The sequence below is a fragment of the Malassezia sympodialis genome, genomic scaffold (assembly GCF_000349305.1).
Source record: "Malassezia sympodialis ATCC 42132 genomic scaffold, msy_sf_11, whole genome shotgun sequence".
Classification (NCBI taxonomy): domain Eukaryota; kingdom Fungi; phylum Basidiomycota; class Malasseziomycetes; order Malasseziales; family Malasseziaceae; genus Malassezia; species Malassezia sympodialis.
Window position 1 is genome coordinate 26446 of NW_017387809.1, and position 17335 is coordinate 43780.

The 17335-nt window shown below is 61.2% G+C and overlaps 6 protein-coding genes and 1 pseudogene across 7 annotated transcripts; 3 read left to right on the forward strand and 4 right to left on the reverse strand.

Annotated features, from left to right (window-relative positions):
- Positions 1 to 7: 7 nt before the first annotated feature.
- MSY001_2320 (uncharacterized protein) lies at positions 8 to 1207 on the reverse strand (the record flags this gene model as incomplete). Its single annotated transcript, XM_018884167.1, is given in 2 exon segments — positions 8 to 1030; positions 1046 to 1207. 2 exon segments carry the CDS (start codon positions 1205 to 1207, stop codon positions 8 to 10), a joined length of 1185 nt encoding a protein of 394 aa, XP_018740854.1.
- A 102-nt stretch (positions 1208 to 1309) lies between these two features.
- MSY001_2321 (uncharacterized protein) lies at positions 1310 to 1928 on the forward strand (the record flags this gene model as incomplete). Its single annotated transcript, XM_018884168.1, has 2 exons — positions 1310 to 1537; positions 1560 to 1928. 2 exons carry the CDS (start codon positions 1310 to 1312, stop codon positions 1926 to 1928), a joined length of 597 nt encoding a protein of 198 aa, XP_018740855.1.
- Positions 1929 to 2155: 227 nt separating this feature from the next.
- Positions 2156 to 4070, reverse strand: MSY001_2322 (uncharacterized protein; the record flags this gene model as incomplete). The annotated part of the gene is made up of 4 exons (XM_018884169.1): positions 2156 to 2186; positions 2212 to 2405; positions 2429 to 3741; positions 3767 to 4070. 4 exons carry the CDS (start codon positions 4068 to 4070, stop codon positions 2156 to 2158), a joined length of 1842 nt encoding a protein of 613 aa, XP_018740856.1.
- Positions 4071 to 5276: 1206 nt separating this feature from the next.
- Positions 5277 to 7999, forward strand: MSY001_2323 (uncharacterized protein; the record flags this gene model as incomplete). The annotated part of the gene is made up of 2 exons (XM_018884170.1): positions 5277 to 7896; positions 7962 to 7999. 2 exons carry the CDS (start codon positions 5277 to 5279, stop codon positions 7997 to 7999), a joined length of 2658 nt encoding a protein of 885 aa, XP_018740857.1.
- Positions 8000 to 8072: 73 nt separating this feature from the next.
- MSY001_2324 lies at positions 8073 to 9680 on the reverse strand (annotated as a pseudogene). The gene is given in 2 exon segments: positions 8073 to 9560; positions 9570 to 9680. Coding segments are annotated over 2 exon segments (1599 nt in total).
- Positions 9681 to 10714: 1034 nt separating this feature from the next.
- On the reverse strand, positions 10715 to 11908 carry MSY001_2325 (uncharacterized protein; the record flags this gene model as incomplete). Its single annotated transcript, XM_018884171.1, has 1 exon — positions 10715 to 11908. One exon carries the CDS (start codon positions 11906 to 11908, stop codon positions 10715 to 10717), a length of 1194 nt encoding a protein of 397 aa, XP_018740858.1.
- Positions 11909 to 12044: 136 nt separating this feature from the next.
- Positions 12045 to 16595, forward strand: MSY001_2326 (uncharacterized protein; the record flags this gene model as incomplete). The annotated part of the gene is made up of 2 exons (XM_018884172.1): positions 12045 to 12236; positions 12270 to 16595. 2 exons carry the CDS (start codon positions 12045 to 12047, stop codon positions 16593 to 16595), a joined length of 4518 nt encoding a protein of 1505 aa, XP_018740859.1.
- Between the last annotated feature and the right edge of the window lie 740 nt (positions 16596 to 17335).

A 17335-nucleotide genomic window follows, 5' to 3' on the forward strand; every position in this document is an offset into this window, starting at 1 on the left:
TGCTACGTTAGAACATCATTTCTGCGTCTTGCCGGAACATGGTCGAGATGCTTTCGCCATGATGCGCGCGACGTATCGTTTCGCCGATCACAGCCGACATATCCATGACCTCGACCTTGCCGTTGCTCTGTGTCGCTTTCTCGCGGTTGCTGATCGTATTGGTGACGACCAGCTTCTCGAGGGGAAGGCGGTTAATCAGGTCCATCGCGCGGCCCGAGAGGAGACCGTGCGTAATAATGGCGAACACGCGCTTCGCCCCAGCTTCCTCCAGGGTCTTGTATGCTAGTGCGAGTGTGCGGCCCGTATCGACCATGTCATCCACGAGAATGGCAGTCTTTCCAGCCACATTACCGACCAGCAGCTCCATTTTCGAGTCGTTCTCATCCTCTGACATCTGCGCCTCGTCCGAGAGCGCCGCGAGTTTGCGCGTGCGACCGCCGCTGCGGATGCGATGACCACCCTCCTCGGTAATGAACCACTCACCACTCTCGCTGAGCGAGTGCACGCCATTGGCGACCTCGCTGCATGCAAAGTGGGCCGCAGAAGCGGCCATATCGACCGACTCGCCCGTATGAGAGCGCGCGCGGTTGCGGTTCTGCTGGTGGCGGCTGCGGTTGATCAGCGCAAAGTCGATGCCGAGCGCGTCTGCTAGAGACGTGGCGCGCTTTGCACCACCGGCGTCTGGCGACACGATAATGGCATCGCGCCAGTCGTCGATCTTATGGCGCACCCAGCGCGCGATGCTCGGCTCACACGTGAGGTTGTCGACGGGGATATCGAAGAAGCCCTGGATCTGGCTCGCGTGTAGGTCGACGGTGATAACATGGTCTGCGCCTGCGATGGTAATCATATTCGCAATCATCTTAGCCGTGATCGGCACACGGCTCTTGTCTTTCTTGTTCTGCCGCGAGTACGGGAACGACGGGATCACTGCGGTGATGCGGCGAGCGGAGGCTGTCTTGCATGCAGAAAGGATGATCATCAGCTCCATAAACGCGTCATTGAGGTCAATGTGTGGCGAGTGGCCCGACTGGATCACAAATACATCCTGGTCCCGCACGGACGACCCAATGCGCACATCGATTGACTGATCCGCAAACTTCCGGCACACGCATTCAGTGAGCGGCACACCGAGGCGTGCAGACACCAGCGCCGCCAGCTCCGTGTGACTGTTGCCCGTCAGAAGCTTGATTGAGTTCAGAGCCATCGTAGCGGTCGTCACCTCGGCAGACAGCGGCGAACCTTTGACGAGGACATCACGTGCGCGGCGCGTGGCGGGCCTTGCTCGCACCTCTGATCCAGCTGCAGCATGCCGGCGCGGGGGGTGTCTATCGAGCAGGACCCCCACTTTAAAGACAAGGAAAAGGTCCTGCTACAGACCAGCAAGTTTCCGTCTGTGTTTTCCGAGCGTGTCGACATGTCTAAGGTGAGCGTACCAGTAATGCGCCCCTGGATCGCGACGCGCGTGGAGCAGATGCTCGGTTTCGAGGACGAAGTGCTCGTCGAGTTTATTGTGGGTCTCCTTGAGGCAGAGCAGGTACGCTACGTTACTAACCTAGTTTCCCGACCCACGCAAGATGCAAATTGCTCTCACGGGCTTTCTCGAAAAGCGCGCGCCGCCGTTTATGCACGAGCTGTGGGGGCACCTCTTGTCGGCGCAAGTGTCGGTAGGTGGTGTTCCCCGCGCTTTTGTTGAGCAGAAAAAGCGCGAAATGCAGGCACAGCGCGAAGAGCATGTGTCGATGATGGACCAGGTCCGCACGCGCGGTCCGCCCGCCCCGGAGCGCCGCGGGCCGCCGCCGGAGCGCCGCTGGGACCGCGGCCGCGCGCCTGTTGAGGCGGACCGCCGCCGCGACGTCTTTGTTGACAAGCGCGGCAATGTGACACGCCGCGAGCGTGATCATGGCTGGGTGCGTGCCTCTTGCTGACGCTAGGGACGACGAGCACCGCCTGCTGACCGCGACCGCGACCGCTCGCCTGTGCGGTACGTGCGCGACGAGTTTGGGCGTGACGTGCCCGCGGGCCGCCACGAGCGCGAACGCTCGCCGTCACCACGGCGCTACGAGCGCGACGATTCGCCACGCTACAGCCCGCCGCCACCCGCCACGTTTGGCGAGCGGGGATCCCTGTAATATGCCCCTATACCTCTGCCCTGCTACTTTTCCTTGTACGACCAAATCCGTGCGCTGCGGTGAGAATGGCAATACATACTTGAAATCGCCACTGCCCGTCGCCAGGAGCTGACGGGTCTGGCTCATACATGTGGCGATAACTGAGTTCTTGTGGCCCTGTAGGACCAGCTGCGTCTGGCCTGTCTTGGGTTCCCAGAACTCGACGCAGCGGTCCTTGGAGCCGGATGCGATCCAGCGGCCGTCCATGGAGCAGGATACCGAAAGAACATAGTCCTGCTGTGAGTAAAGGCACATACCTTGTGGCCTGTGAACGTGACAGCGTTCAAGGACGCATTTGAAACCTCGTCGTCCATGGTATCGAGCACCTTGATGACACTCGTGAGGCCCCACAGCCGGAGCGTCTTATCGAGACTGCCACTGACGAGGGATTGGCCATCTGGCATGAAGCTCACGCTGTAGATGCTGTCCTTGTGGCCCTTGAGACGGCATCGCAGCTTGCCGGTCCTGGTATCCCACAGACGCACAAATGTGTCCAGCGCGCCGGCGGCCACCAGTCGGCCATCGGGGCTCAACGCCACAGTGGTGACGCCGGGACCGTAGTTCAGGCCAGGGCTCGTGTACAAGACATGCAGCGTCTCCCCCGTCTCCGCATCCCACAGACGGACCGTCTTGTCACCCGAGCCACTAGCCAGCATCTTGCCGTCGCTCGAGTACGCCAGAGAATAAATCTCCTGCTTGTGGCCCGTCAGCACCTTCTTGATCTGTTTCTCCGCAAGGTCCCAGATGCGGATCTGGCGGTCTTCGGCACCCGTCGCGAGGAATTTGCCGCAGGGACTAAAGCACACGCTGCGGATATACAGGTCGCCAGGGATTGCCGGCGGCTCGTCTCGCAGCACACATACCTTCGCGCCAGTATCAATGTCGTATATGTGCGCACTGCGGTTGCACCCAGTCGCCAGGAGCTTGCCGTCAGGCGAAAAACGCACGCAACAGACAACGCTGTCGTGTGAAAAGCTGTGCACAAGGTCGATATCCAGCGACGGCTGCATATGCGGATTGTATACGACCACCCAGTCAGTACCCTCCTTTTTGATTTCTTGTGCTGGCTCGGACTCCGCGGCAGGGACGGCCGGAGCATCGGCGGGAGCAGCAGCTTGGCCCTCCCGAGGCTGACTCGTACTCGCCGAGCGCTCCACCATAGGCATGGCCTTCGCGGGAGCATGTACATCTTCATCGATCTGCTTGGGCTCGCGCTCGTCGCGTGTCGTGCGTGGCAGCTCCGGCGGCACTGGCGCCTGCGTGGTCTTGGCACGCTTCGACGGCGGCCACGCCGCCTCAGCGACTGGTGGCGAACGCTCACGTGGATCACGCTCATATGCCTCGGCCATCGCAGGCAGTGGTGCATCAGTAGCCGGCGTCAGGGGAGCATGGCTGCGGGGAGGAAGTACCGGTGGCCCGTCGGGCACGCTGTTGGCATTGCTGCGCGAGTCGAGGCGCGCCCGAAGGTGCTTGATCTCATCCTCGTAGTGAGCCACAATCTCGAAATGGCGCTTCTCCAGCTCGTAAATATGCTCTTGCATGAGGGTGACCTCGTTGTACTGCTGGGCAACTAAAGGTGAGTAAGGAGAACATACTTCGGTGTTCCAGTTCGTCGCGTTGCGCCTTGAAGTGCACGGCATCGTTGCCAATCACGTCAAATTCGTGACGAACCAGGTTCAGTAGGTCTACGAGGCGCGCGGCCCAGATGGCCTGCGAGCCCGGCGGCGCCACGGCCCCACCTAGAGGAATCGCGCCGGCCGGTGGCGGCGGAGAAGGAGGGATGGGTTGTGCATGTGCTGGAACGGAGTGCGAGGGGGTTATGGAGCCTGGGCGAGCAGACGAACTGCCAGCCGCAGCTGCTGCGGCCGGTACAGTCGCTAGCGAGTTCACGGATGCCATGCCGGACGGCTCCGAATGAAGGCACTACAAAATACGCTCGGCGTTTCAGTGTGCGATCCCAGCGGCGAGTGTCACGTGAAGTGGAGCAGGGTCCCTACAGATCTCCCCACACGAGCGCGGCGTGGAAATAAAATGGGCGTCGTGGAGATGATTGGTTCGGGCTACACGGTCGCCTCGACGCCGGCCCAGGGCGGCCACGTGCCGACCGATGCGCAGGAATCTGCAGCGCATCGGCCTCCGCCGTCTCGGCGCAAGCGATGACGTGATCAGGATTGGAGCCGGTGCATTGAGTTCTCGGCCGCGTCCAGTTTCGTTTGTGTCTGCTGCATGTGTGTTTGCATAGACTGCAGCAGCTCCTTGTGTACCTCGAGCTCGTCGTGAATAGTCAGCCCCAACTCCCGCTGTCGACGCAGAATTTGAGCAAGCTGCTCGGCCTGGGCATCCTGGTTTGCCATGAGCGTGGACGTCTGGTGACGAAGGAGAGCGTGGTCGTCCATAGGTCGCGTCACGTCTGTTTCCTGCCTTCGTGCGGTGGGCGGTGCACGTGAGTACCACGGACGCGGCAGCGGACCCGCTGCTGCAGCTGGCAAGCCTTTGGGCGGCGGCGGCGGCGGCGGCGGATGCTCTGTTGCGACCGCTGGCTCCCGCTGATGCTCCGGGACCTGGAGGAACTGTAGAAAAGCATCACTTTCGCGCCAGTGGGGGTCAGGCGCCGTGATAATGCCGCGCAGATACCGCTCAAGGCCTTGCCGGCGCTCTTCGGCCGCCGCATCGTCCGCGCGCTGCTGTGCAGCCGTGACAGGGAGCCACCCTCCAAGACCCACAATCGCACGCCACGAGTCTTTGGCGGCTTGTTTGGGCGGTAGAGGCGCAGGCGGAGCGGGGGGGGGCAGCGCAGCCTGGAGCGCCGCAAACTCCGAATAGCGACGGTACACCGTCCACGTCTGTGACGGCAGTGTTACCTGGATGGCATAAACCATGTGAGGCCGCGGCTCATCGCGGCGCTCAAATGTAGGCACACACACGCGCTGGATCGGCGCCGCGGCCATACACCGATCACCAGCTGCCCCGGCTGGTGGCGGACCAGCAGGGGAGGTGGAGCGACCTGTGCCACGTGATGTACACGCGCCACCGAGGCCAGGGGCGGTCCAAACACGCGCCCTGTTGTTCTGCCTGCAGCGCCAGTGCGACAGGCCGGTCCGCAGCATGCCGCCACGCAGAGGTGCGGCGCGAGCGGCATCCGCTCGAAAAGGTGCGTTGCGACGTCTAACGCCAGCCCCCGCACGCGCCGGCGGCCCCACGCGCATAGCGCCGACGGCATCGCCCCAGATGTTGCACCACCAGATTATGCGCAACGCCTACGTCGTCGCGCAATCGCAGCTACTACAGCTGGCTAAGCAGATGGAGTTCGATGCAGACTTGTCCATCTGGGAAGAGGAAGCATCAGAGAAGATGCAAGAATTCTGGGACCAGTCGCGCCAGAATGTGAGCGACTTTTGTGCGCGTGTGCAGTACGTGTTCATGGCTGACCGCAGCTCAAGCATGGAGCCGATGCCGAGCCTTGCCGCCGAGGTCGTCAAATCGCCACGGAAAAAGCTCGATAGCAGCATGGTCACGGCCGTGCCGACCGCGCCTCCCTCGCCGACCCCTGCGCCACGCACTGCAGCCGCAGACGACGCTGCTGTGTGCCTGTCGCTGCAGGCGGAGCCGGCCTCGGTGCCGTTAGCGGACGCTCAAGCCTCAGCGCCACCCGCAGATGCTCAAGCCTCAGTGACGCCCGCGGAGACTCAGACGACAGCGACACCTGCAGAGGCTCAGGCCTCAGCGACGCCAGCGGAGAGTCAGACCTCAGCGACACGTGCAGAGGCTCAGACCTCAGCGACGCCAGCAGAGACTCAGGCCTCAGCGCCCACGCTCGCGGCACCCGTGTCCGAGTCGCCCAATGAAATACCACTTCCCTTGCCGAACTCGACCCCAAGCACCACGCTTCGCACCAAGCGCACGCTCGGCACGGCAGTGCTTCGCAGCACGAAAAAGCCAGATACCACGGATGAGGCGCGCCCGCCGCTACGGCCACCCGCGCGTTTCCGCTCAAGTTTCTTGAACAAGAGCTTGCGACATGCTATGGAAGAGAGGCAAGTCGGTTCGTTAGACCGCGATCTCGACGACAGCATTTACGAGCCAAGTCCCAAGGACGCATCGCCGCAGGCTGAGCCGCCCGTGGACCGCATTGAGCCGCGCGCAGTCCCAGGCCCGTCTCTGGACGCGCTGCGCACGCGTCTCGAGAACGTGCGCCGCGCCAGCACAACGCCAGCGACGACGGCCTTGGGCACATTCGCCGCCGAGCGGCGTGCGAGCGCACTCGCGTGGCCCCTCTCCGATACCCCGACGAAGCTGCCGCCCGCTGATCTGGGCGGTCAAAGTCGCAGCAGTCGCAGCATGGGCGACGAGCGCACGACGCCTGATCCTGCTATGCGCGCCAGTCCGGCACCTCAGCCTGCTGTGGCTGCGTCTGTGCGCAGCGAGAACGCTGAGCCCGACGGACCCAACGTGTCTGCGCCGGCGACGCACGCGACACCGGCGCGCCCACGCGCGCTGCCACCGCCCAGCGTGCCAGGTCCGGCCGCTGCGCCTCCGACGCGCTCGCCTGGGCGTGAACGCCCTGTGACGCGCCCCATGCGTCCCCGCACGCCCGGCGCAACGCCGGTACGCAGCGGCAAGGTTGGCACAGTGGCCGCGCCGCCCTTTGTGCAGCCAGCAACGCCAACGCCGGCAACAAGTACTGGGACAGCGCGGGGACCCAATGCGACACGCTCGCCCGGTCGGCTGCGGGAGGAGAAGCTCTCGCCGTTCCGTGCCTCGACCAAGGAGCCCTCGCCGGTCCGTTCGCGCCTGCCCGTATCGCCCGCGCGAATGGGTGCATCTAAGATTCCAAGTCCAGTGCGCAAGCCAGTGCCACCCGTGTCAATGCGAGCTGCCTCGCCCGAGTCGGGTAGCGTACAGCGCGGGATGCCTGCGCGGCCTGCCTCTGTGGCAGATGTGCGATCGATGGCGCCTGGGCTGGGCGAACGCCTCAAGGGCCTACTTGGCCTCAACGTACCGGCCAGGGACGCGCCATCGCGACCCGTCTCACCCACCGCGCGCGGCAGCGATGGCGAAGAGGGACCTGCACCAATGCCAGGGTCGTTTGATGAGCCCGAGGCGCCGCCGGTGCGTCCTCTATCCATGTCGACGTCGGCAGTGCCGGTTTCTGCTTCTGCGCCCAAGCGTCCGTCACAGGCAGGTTCCACGCCGCTCAGGCCCACGCCGCTGCCAAAGAAGGGCGTGCCTGTGCGGCCCCTTGCGCGGCCTGGCAGTGCTATGCGTGTCTCGAGTGCAACGCGGCCAGCGTACACGTATGATACCGAAGGGAAGCGGCGCAAACTATCGCAGCGCCCGCTCCACGAGTCGACCAATGTGGAGGAACGCGCGTCGACGGAGGATGCGCTAAAGAGCAAGTTGACTACGGCGGGCGGGGTGCGCGCTGCTAGCCACACGGTGCGTGTATCGAGCAGCACGGCACGCAACGCGCCTACGGCACCGCGGCCGTGGGCGGCGGCGCAGCGCTCGAGCACGCTGAGCACGCAGAATGTGTTCCAGCAGGCGGCGCCCCCTGCGCCCTCGGCGGACGAAGAAGAGCTGCCGGATGTGGCGAGTGAGTACTCGGACTCGGACGACGAGGCGTCGATCCGTAAGCGGTCGCAGGAGCCGTCGTGGACGCGCGGTCGCGAGCTCGAGGCGCTCCTGCTGCAGCAAGCGACGGTGGACCCTGACGAGATCTTTGGATGTCAAGTGGGCCCTGTACCGTTGGACGCGATGCTGCCGCCGCGCAAAGGCGACCGGCGGCGGCAGCGGCACCGAACGAGCTCCGCAAACTGGAATGGGCCTGATGGGCTGGCACAGTGGGAAATCGATCGCTACAACGAACGTATGGGTATTCACAGTGCACGGACAGATCTGTAGCTAGATATGCGTGCGTGGCGCATCCTGTACAATGAGTTGGTGCGTCGAGGAATAGGGTCGAATCAAAGGGCTGCCGTGCATGCGCCAATCGTTGGCAGCACTGCCGCGGTGCCATGCTAGGCGGTGGCCGACGAGGGCAAGGGCCGTTTCGTAGAACCACGTATCGCGCTTGAGATAGTGGACGACCACGGTGCCGCCTACGGTGCCGTTCAAGTACCGGTCGCGGTGCAGCTGTTCCTCGTGCGCAAAGAGGCTGGGGCCCCATGCCTCGTTGATGCTGGGGCTCCGCGCCGAGGCGGAATGGTTCGCTGGCACCGCATACACCGGGAGACCCGTAGACGCGTCGTACGTGACGGCATCGTGCGGCCACGCCAGCGATACGTCGACCTTGGCGCCTAAGCGCTCGTCGTTCGACTTGAAGAGGAAGTCGTGCCGCGAAACGGCGCGCGGCGAGTCGGGATCGCGCGTTGTGCGGTACCACGAGTTGGCCCAGCGACCGCCGCCCTCTACGAGCGCCTCGACACTTTCTTCGATGGTCAGGTCGGGGCGCGGCGGAGTGTAGGGGGTATTCCAGTGCGTCGTAGTCGAGTAAGACAGTGCCTGGGATGGGCCGCCGCGGCGCGCGAGCTCCTTGGCGGACAGGCCATGCAGCGCCTCTGTCTTGATTTCAAAAACGTGGTCGGGAAATAAAAACCCATGTGCATACGGCGTCGGCGCGCGCGGGTGGTCGTATATCCAGCAGTGCTCAGAAAGCCAGTGCAGGTCGCGGTGCCGGGGATGAGTTTCGAGCCAGCGAGCCAGTTGTTCGTCTTCCTTGCGCGACGCCGAGGCAGCCACGATCGGTGAGTTGGCGAGGTACTGCACGAGGTCCTGCGAAAGCGCATACAGCTCTCCGCTCATGAACCAGTCGGCGACCTTGTAGCCCCAGTGCGTCATGGTGCGCGGCGCGGCACGCAGTCGGCGCTCGAGCTCGTCCAGCACAATGAAGGTGTCGTCGTCCGCTTTGAGCACGTAGTCGACCATCTTCCAGCGCACCTCGTAGCGCGTCCCATTCACGACGTAGGGGTGTGACTGCGAGTTGTGCGGCACGAGCACGGGGACCATGGCGTTCTCGGCTGCCCACCGGAAAAACTCGAAGGTTTTGCGGCTCCACTGCGTCTCCTTGGTGTCGAGCACGACAATATCGTTGTACATCTCCATCTCGAGCGCAATCCGTTCGGCATGCTCTTTGCGTGGACGCCCCAGGACAAATTTGACGAGCACGTTGCCGAGCGGCTGCCCCGTCTCGGGATGCCGCGGCGTCGTGAGCGACGCGTACGTATTTCGAATGACCTGCCGCCGCTCAAACTTTTCGTCGACGGTGATGACGCCCACGAGCAGGTTGACTGGCGCTAGATGTTCCACGTCGGCATTGACGAACCATGGCTCTTCGGCACAGTACTGGCGCCACGGCATGAGCGCCTTGTCCGGGTCCTCCATGTGACGCACCTCGGCGACGAGGGCGGTGAGTGCAAGCACAGCAATGCATGCGAGCAGCATAGCAACATAGGCGCTCGATAGGGGCGTGCGCAGCATCCTCATCGAGAGGTAGTGGAAGAGCGCCGCCATGCGCGCCGACCATGACATGCGCCCGTCCAGAAACGTCGGCCTACCTGTATCGGCGCGCACAAACTGTGCTGCAAACGACATGCCAGAGTCCAGCTCTACCGCAGGACGCATAGACAGAAAACCGTCATGGGAAGCCATGGACTCGCTGCGCGTTGTCACGCTCGTCCCGTACCTCTCCAGCTCTGCGGGCGGCATTGCCCCCCGGGACGATAGCTACTCGAGGACGCGCCCCGGGCAAGTCGAATACACAGATGGTATGTGCGCTGCTCCAATCCAGAGCCAGGAACACCACGCCGCAGATCTCGCGTGCGTCTTCCAGCGTGGGCGGTGCACACGCGGCGACAGCTCACGCTGCGACAGACTGGCCGACGAATCGCCGCGCGCAGCCAATCGACGCGCGCCAAGCGTCCTACGTACGTAAGCCGAAGTTCGCCGTCCGTGCACTCCGCCCGCGAAGACGTGTGTTGTTCTCCCTCATCATGGAGAACTTTGTGAATATGGGCCGCCAGTTCCTGCAGAACCAGCAGGGCGGCGGCGGAGATGCGCAGGGCAGCAACGGTGACGGTCTCAACATCAACAACATCGTCTCGCACGCGATGAATCATAACCAGCAGCAGGGCGGCGAGGGCCAGCAGCAGATCTTTGGCCAGGTCGCCAGCTTCCTTCAGCACAAGCAGAGCAATGGCCAGATCGACGAGAATGTGAGCGAGGGAGAACTGATGAATTCGTTCCGGAAGATCACGCAAGGCGGCCACGGCTCTTCTCAGGAAGTCGGCCAGGCCGCTGCGGTCGGCGCGTTCCAGCACCTGTTTGGCCAGGGCGGCAAGTCGTCTGGTGGCACCGATGCCCTTATTGGCAAGGCCCTCTCGCTTGTACAGCAGCATGGCGGCGATAGCGATGCCATGCACCACGCAAGTGAAACTGTCATGAAGCTTGTCATGAAGCACAAGATGCAGAGCATGCTCGGCGGCGGTGGCGGCGGCAACCTCAGCGGACTCATGTCCCTTCTCTCGTAAGATGTAGTATTCGAAAGCCTATCTATAAGGTGGCGGATTGGCGGGGCGTAGTGCGGTAGGGACCGTCCCCGAAGCGCTAGGCGGGAGCGGCGGCAGGGGAGCTGCCTGCGCACCCTGCGACAGTCGCGGAGAAGGCACAGCCTGCACACCGTGCGGCGGTGGCGGCATGGGCGTCATGTCAGGTGCAGTCGGCATGGAACGCCGCGGCGGCGGGGGCGCCACGTCGCTGTTGATCGAGGGGCGCACCGAGGGCGCCGGAGGTGGCGGCACACCACGCCCACCCTCCGACGGATCTTCTGGTGCGTCGTTGAGCATCACATTTGAGGCGACCGTCGACATTGTGAGGACTAGTCCGGGCCATGGCGAGAATGTCGTAGTCACAGCGCCCATCTCGGTCGAGGGGCCCGCCGGTGCACAGTCCTGGATGTGCTGCGACGGCATGCAAGCGACGCTCGCAGCCGCAGGATTGTCGCTCAGGAGCGACAGCTGAGAGAGACCTTGAGTCTCCGTGGCCAGGGATCTCGATGGCACTTCGGATACGCTACCCGGCGTGCTGAATTGTTGGCGCTCGCGGCGCAGCTCTGCCTCAAGCTCCTTCTGGGCCTGGCGCTGTGTGCGCTGGGCCGCTGCTTCCTGCTCCTGCCTCTTCGCCCACTTGTCCCAATTCTCACCAGCTGTCGTAAAACTGCTTCGAAGTCCCTGCTGCGCAGACTTGGACGAGGTGGCGACCCACCGCTGTGCGGCAGCCTGGCGCTCGGGGTCCGTAACGGCGTCGGCGATTTTGGCCTGTGATAGACTGACAATCTCAACAATGGCAGAGCGCTGCTGATCTGTGAGCATGGGTCCCGCTGCGGCCGTCAGTGCTGTTTCCACAATGGTGGGCAACACGGACGTGTCCTTGAGCACCTCGCGCGTCCACTTGTTCTTCCCTTTGACCTCCTTCGCCGCATCTTTCTTGACAACTGCGTTGGGTGCTGGCGCGGCGGGTGGGGGGGGCGGCGCCCGCACCTGCGCTGTGGCGAGGAGCGCCTGCAGCTGGCGACACAGCAGCGGGTCTAGTGCCTCCGTAGCAGCGAGATGGTCCACGTTCAGCCGCACCTGCTGCAACAGAAATTCTGCATGGGCCGTAGATGCACGACTCGCGTCCATCTGCGGCCGCCCAGGCGTCGAATGGGCGCCGTTGGGTAGCGGAGCTCCTGAGCCTCGTAGCATGTCGTTCGGACGCGCTGGGGCCACGAGCCGATATGTGTTATCACGTGCGAGTGAGGGGCCACGCCGGGCGGCGCGCCGCGTCCTTTCCGTTATTCGAGGCGATCGCTCGCTACGTCGGGCTTCGAAACGCGCCGCCATGGACGCCGTCGACGATGCACCCGGACTGGGTGTGCGCTTGAGGCAGTCGTTTGTGCGATGCCTCCAAGCATTTAAACGCATTGATTTGAATCCCGAGACCGCATTCAAGCGCAGACGCCCGCCACCCGCACCACGCCGCGTTTTGGTCAACCTGCCGCTTCCCGAAGAGGCCCTGGATGCTCGTGGACGTGTGCACAAATCGTATATATATCCGACAAACCAGGTGATTTCGGCCAAGTATACCATCTACAACTTTGTTTTCAAGAACCTACTCGAGCAGTTCCGCCGTGTAGCGAATATTTTTTTCTTGGTGCTTGTAATCTTGCAGTTCTTCCCGCAATTCACCACGATCAGCCCAGGTGTCGCTATGCTTCCACTGCTGATCGTGCTCTTTATTACCATGGTCAAAGACGGGTACGAGGACGTCAAGCGTCACCAGTCGGACCACGCTGTGAACCACCAGCGTGCGCGCGTACTCGCCGGTCAGGCATTCAAGAACCATAATAGGACTGAGCTCAAGTCACGCAGCCTGCAGATGGTCATGCAAACATGGAAGCGGTACCTGATCCCGGCGTCGATGCGGAAACGCTTTGGCCCGAAAAAGTCCGCTGTGCCGATCGACGAGATGAACGACCATTCGATACACGAGCCGATACCGCGTACTTTTTCGCCAAGACCCATGTCACCGCCGCTCATGTCACCCATTTTGGAGAACGACCCCGACGGGATCATGCCGTCGGAGCCGCTGCCTGGCGGGCACACGGATGCAGTGCGCCCCAGCCACTCACAAATGCGCCCAACAACGCCCCACTCTACCATCAGTGAGGCAGCGCGGCCGCGCACACCGCAGCCGCGGGACAGCTTCATGTCCGAGCGTAGCGGACATCATATGTCGCGCTTGCGTTGGAAGTCGCGCCACTGGGAGGACGTTCATGTGGGTGATATTGTCAAGCTTCATATCAACGACCCGGTTCCGGCAGACATGCTGATTTGTGCAACGAGCGAAGAGGACGGCAGCTGCTACGTCGAGACCAAGAACCTGGACGGTGAGATCAATTTGAAGAGCCGCTTTGCAGTGCCGGAACTGGCGGATATGCGCACAGAGGAGAGCTGTATTGAGCGTCAGTTTGATGTGCAAGTCGAGGCGCAGCACACGGACATGTACCATTTTAATGCGCGTGTAAATTTGCACGATTCGGTCGACGAGAATGGCGAGTCGGTGACATGTCCCGTAACGCTCAACCAGGTGCTGCTGCGTGGGTGCACCTTGCGCAACACGGACTGGGTGGTTGGTGTCGTGCTCATGACGGGTGTCGACTCGAAGATTGTGCTCAACTCGGGCGATACGCCAAGTAAGCGTAGCCGCATGGAGTTCCTTATGAACAAGATGGTGTATGTGAACTTGGCCATTATTGGTATTATGGCCGTCGTCTGTGCTATTGCCGACTCGCAGCTGGAGAAGCATTACTTTTCGCGCAACGCATACTGGGAATACTTGGCGACTCAAAATGACGACAATCCGAGCTTGAATGGACTCGTCGCATTTGCCAATTCGCTCATTACCTTCCAAAACATTGTCCCTATCGCTTTGTACATCTCGTTTGAGGTCGTGCGCACCATTCAGGCTCTGTTCATTTTTGAAGACCATGATATGTACTACGAGAAGAACAGCCGCCGCACGACGGCCAAGTCATGGAACTTGTCGGACGAGCTGGGCCAGATCGAGTACATTATCAGCGACAAAACCGGCACGCTCACTCAGAACCTCATGATTTTCCGCCAGTGTGCAATAGGCGGTAATGTGTACAAAGGTGGCGGCGAAGCGCCACGATTGAAGGAGGGCCGCCGTCACCTCACAGTACGCGCGTCCTTACCCGATGTGCCGTCGTATTACGACGACGACTTAACCCAACACATCCACGACACCACATTACCGGACCACGAAATTATCAACGACTTTTTCCACTGCCTTTCGTTGTGCCACACAGTGCATGTTACGCACACTGACGAGAAGAACGTGATCCAGTACCGTGCCGAGTCACCTGATGAACAGGCGCTCGTCCAGACGGCAGCCGATAACGGCTATGTGTATTGTGGACGCCATATCAATACGGTCGAGCTGCAATTACCCAACTCGGAGCAGCGTGAGCGGTACGAAATTCTGCAAGTGCTTGAGTTCTCGTCCGCGCGTAAGCGCATGGCTGTTATTCTCAAGGCGCATGCCAATGGCAAGATTATCATGTACGCCAAGGGTGCCGATGCAATGATATACTCGCGCCTTGCAGCTGGCCAGGACGAGGCAATCCAGTCAACCGACAAGGCCCTAGAGCAGTTTGCGAGCCAGGGTCTGCGCACATTGTGCATGGCGAAGAAGGAGCTGGATTCCGCCTGGTACAAGGAATGGGCGCGTAAGTACCAACAGGCAGCCGTCTCGACGGAGAACCGTGAGGAGCAAATGGAAGTGCTGGCCAGCGAGATTGAGCAGGAATACATACTCCTAGGTGCTACGGCCATTGAGGACCGGCTCCAGGACGGTGTGCCGGAGACGATTGCGGATTTGAAGCGCGCGGGTATCAATATCTGGGTGGCTACCGGTGACAAGCTTGAGACGGCCATTGCCATTGGCTACAGCACGATGCTTTTGTCGCCTGACATGAACCTCGTCGTCGTCCGGGGTGGTGAATACGGCACGCCGAACTCTGCCTATGCTCAGCTAGAGCATGCGCTGGAACGCTTCTTTGGCGGTGTTGATGAGTCGGCGATGACGCACCCACCGCCGCCGGTGACGACGGATGCAGCTGACCCAGGGAACCGTACCATGAAGAGCATCACCTCGCTTGTGGGACAGGACAATGGTACGCGCCCTGGCGGCTATGCGCTGGTCATTGACGGGCATGCCCTGGGCTACGCGCTCGAAGAGCCACACAGCCGCGAGTTACTGCTAATGGTGGCCCAGCACTGCCGAGCTGTGGTGTGCTGTCGGGTTAGTCCGCTGCAAAAGGCGCTGATTGTAAACCTGGTGCGCGATGGGCTCAAGGGTCTCACGCTGGCCATTGGTGATGGTGCGAACGACGTGTCGATGATTCAAGCGGCACATGTCGGTGTCGGTGTGGCCGGTGAAGAGGGTCTGCAGGCGGTCAACTCGTCGGACTATGCTATCGGCCAATTCCGCTTCCTGAAACGCCTGCTGTTGGTGCATGGTCACTGGTCGTACTACCGCAACAGCAAGATGGTCAATGTATTCTTCTACAAGCAGATGGTGCACACGGGCACACTGTTCTGGTTCCAGATCTACTGTGCGTGGTCGACGTCTCAAGCTATCGATTATGTGTACTTGCTGCTGTATAACGCCATTTGGACCGTCTCAGCTGTTGTTGGCATTGGTATCTTTGACCGCAATTTGTCTGACCACGTGTTGATGCAGGTGCCTGAGCTGTACAAGAGCTCTCGCGAAGGACGGTACTTTAGCATGTGGAAGTTCACGGTGTACATGGCGGATGGTGTGGTACAGTCGGTGATATTGTTCTTCTTTGTCATGTACTACTATGACACAACGACGCCGCGCCAGGACGGATACGATATTGACCTCTATGAGCCTACCTCGGGCATGGTGCTCGCCACAGTGTTGGCAGCCAACCTGTATGCGGGTATTGAGTCTCTTTCGTGGACGTGGTGGATCTTTGGTGTCGTGTGGATTCCGACACTGTTGATGTTTGTGTTCGAGCCGATTTATGCGGCTTTCCCGCCGGACACGATCTGGACATACTCGTGGGGCAACAACTACTTGCTGTACCGCTCTGCCCAGTTCTGGCTTATGGGCATTATCACTGTGTTTCTGTCGCTCCTTCCACGTCTTTTGTATGAATACCTCCGCCTCCTTTTCTTCCCCACTGACGTGGATATCATGCGGTATATCGACACACGTGAGCCGTCGCACGACTACAAGAATGACCCACGCATGCCTGGTCTACGGACAGCGCACGCGTATGATGCGGAACCGGAGGCCGATATCTCGCGCGGCCCGATGAATGATACCTACCCATTGATGCCGACGTCCAGCCGCACGAGCAGCATCTACTATGATATGAACACAGGCCAGCAGTCGCTTTACCGAGGTTACTCGTTCTCGGCCTCCGATGCACCCACGGCACGGCCGCGTGGCATGGTGCGACGCCTCAAGCGCTTGCTTCGTCCGCGGCGCCACCACGAGTCAGAGCAGGATATGCCGTACATGCGTGCGCGCGACAGTGCGATGGCAGTTCCGTTGTCCAGCGGCCCAGATACAGAGGTTGAGACCGAGGAACTGAAGCGCGAGTCATTTGTTGATGAGTCTGTGATACCGGATCAGACCCACGACTCGGACCATTCCCGCTACGAGACGGCTGCGGCGGCACCCGTTACTTCACTGCCCGAGCGCACTCAAGACACGCGCATTGAGCCGCCCTTGTTTATGCCTAATTCCTCGTCGCATCCCACTGTATCGGACGCATTTTTCACTGCCCTGGACCACCAGAACAACGTTTCGTCCAATTCAGGACGCGCTTTGTAGTTATCAATAGTTTGCTTGACCATGCGTTTATATAACACGTGATGCTAGTGCGCTGCGCACAGACACTTTGCCACCATGTGGCGCTGGCTCCGTTCGCTGCTTTTCCAGCCAAGCACGGAAGAGAGCAACCTTGGCTCATCGTCGTCATCCGAAGACAGTGTACCTGTGCGCCCGAGGCGTGCGTGGCATGCCTTTCAGAGTGACGGATCTCTGCAAGAAACCCTGTTAAACCCACCAGCTCCGCCCGTGCCCCAGGGCTGGGATGACCCAGAAAAGCGCTCTCTGCGAGTAGAGGCACAGCAAGAACGTCATGCAGAAATTCAGAGGTTATTGGCTCACCAAGGACTGCCGCCCGAGCTAATCCAATACATTTGTCTCGATGCGAACGAGGGTCTCTTGTGCAGAGTGTCGCGTGATGATCTCGTCATGTACACGGACAATGCGAACTCGGTATACTTGACGACGCCTCCCCTCTCCTCCAGTTTGGTGCGGGATTTTGTGCTGGAAGTGACCGTCGATACATGGAGCCATGATCAAGGATGGAGCAGCGATCCGAACCGCCAAAGGCTCGGGACGTATCAAGGAAGCTATACATGGTGGGAGCTTACGCTCGACCGGCCAATCGCACCGCACACAGAAGACTCAGACGATGCGCCATCGTCGCAGACGGAGGAAGTCCATCGGATCCACGTGTGCCATAATATTCATGCTTCCCGTGAATTCAAGCATCATACCCTCAC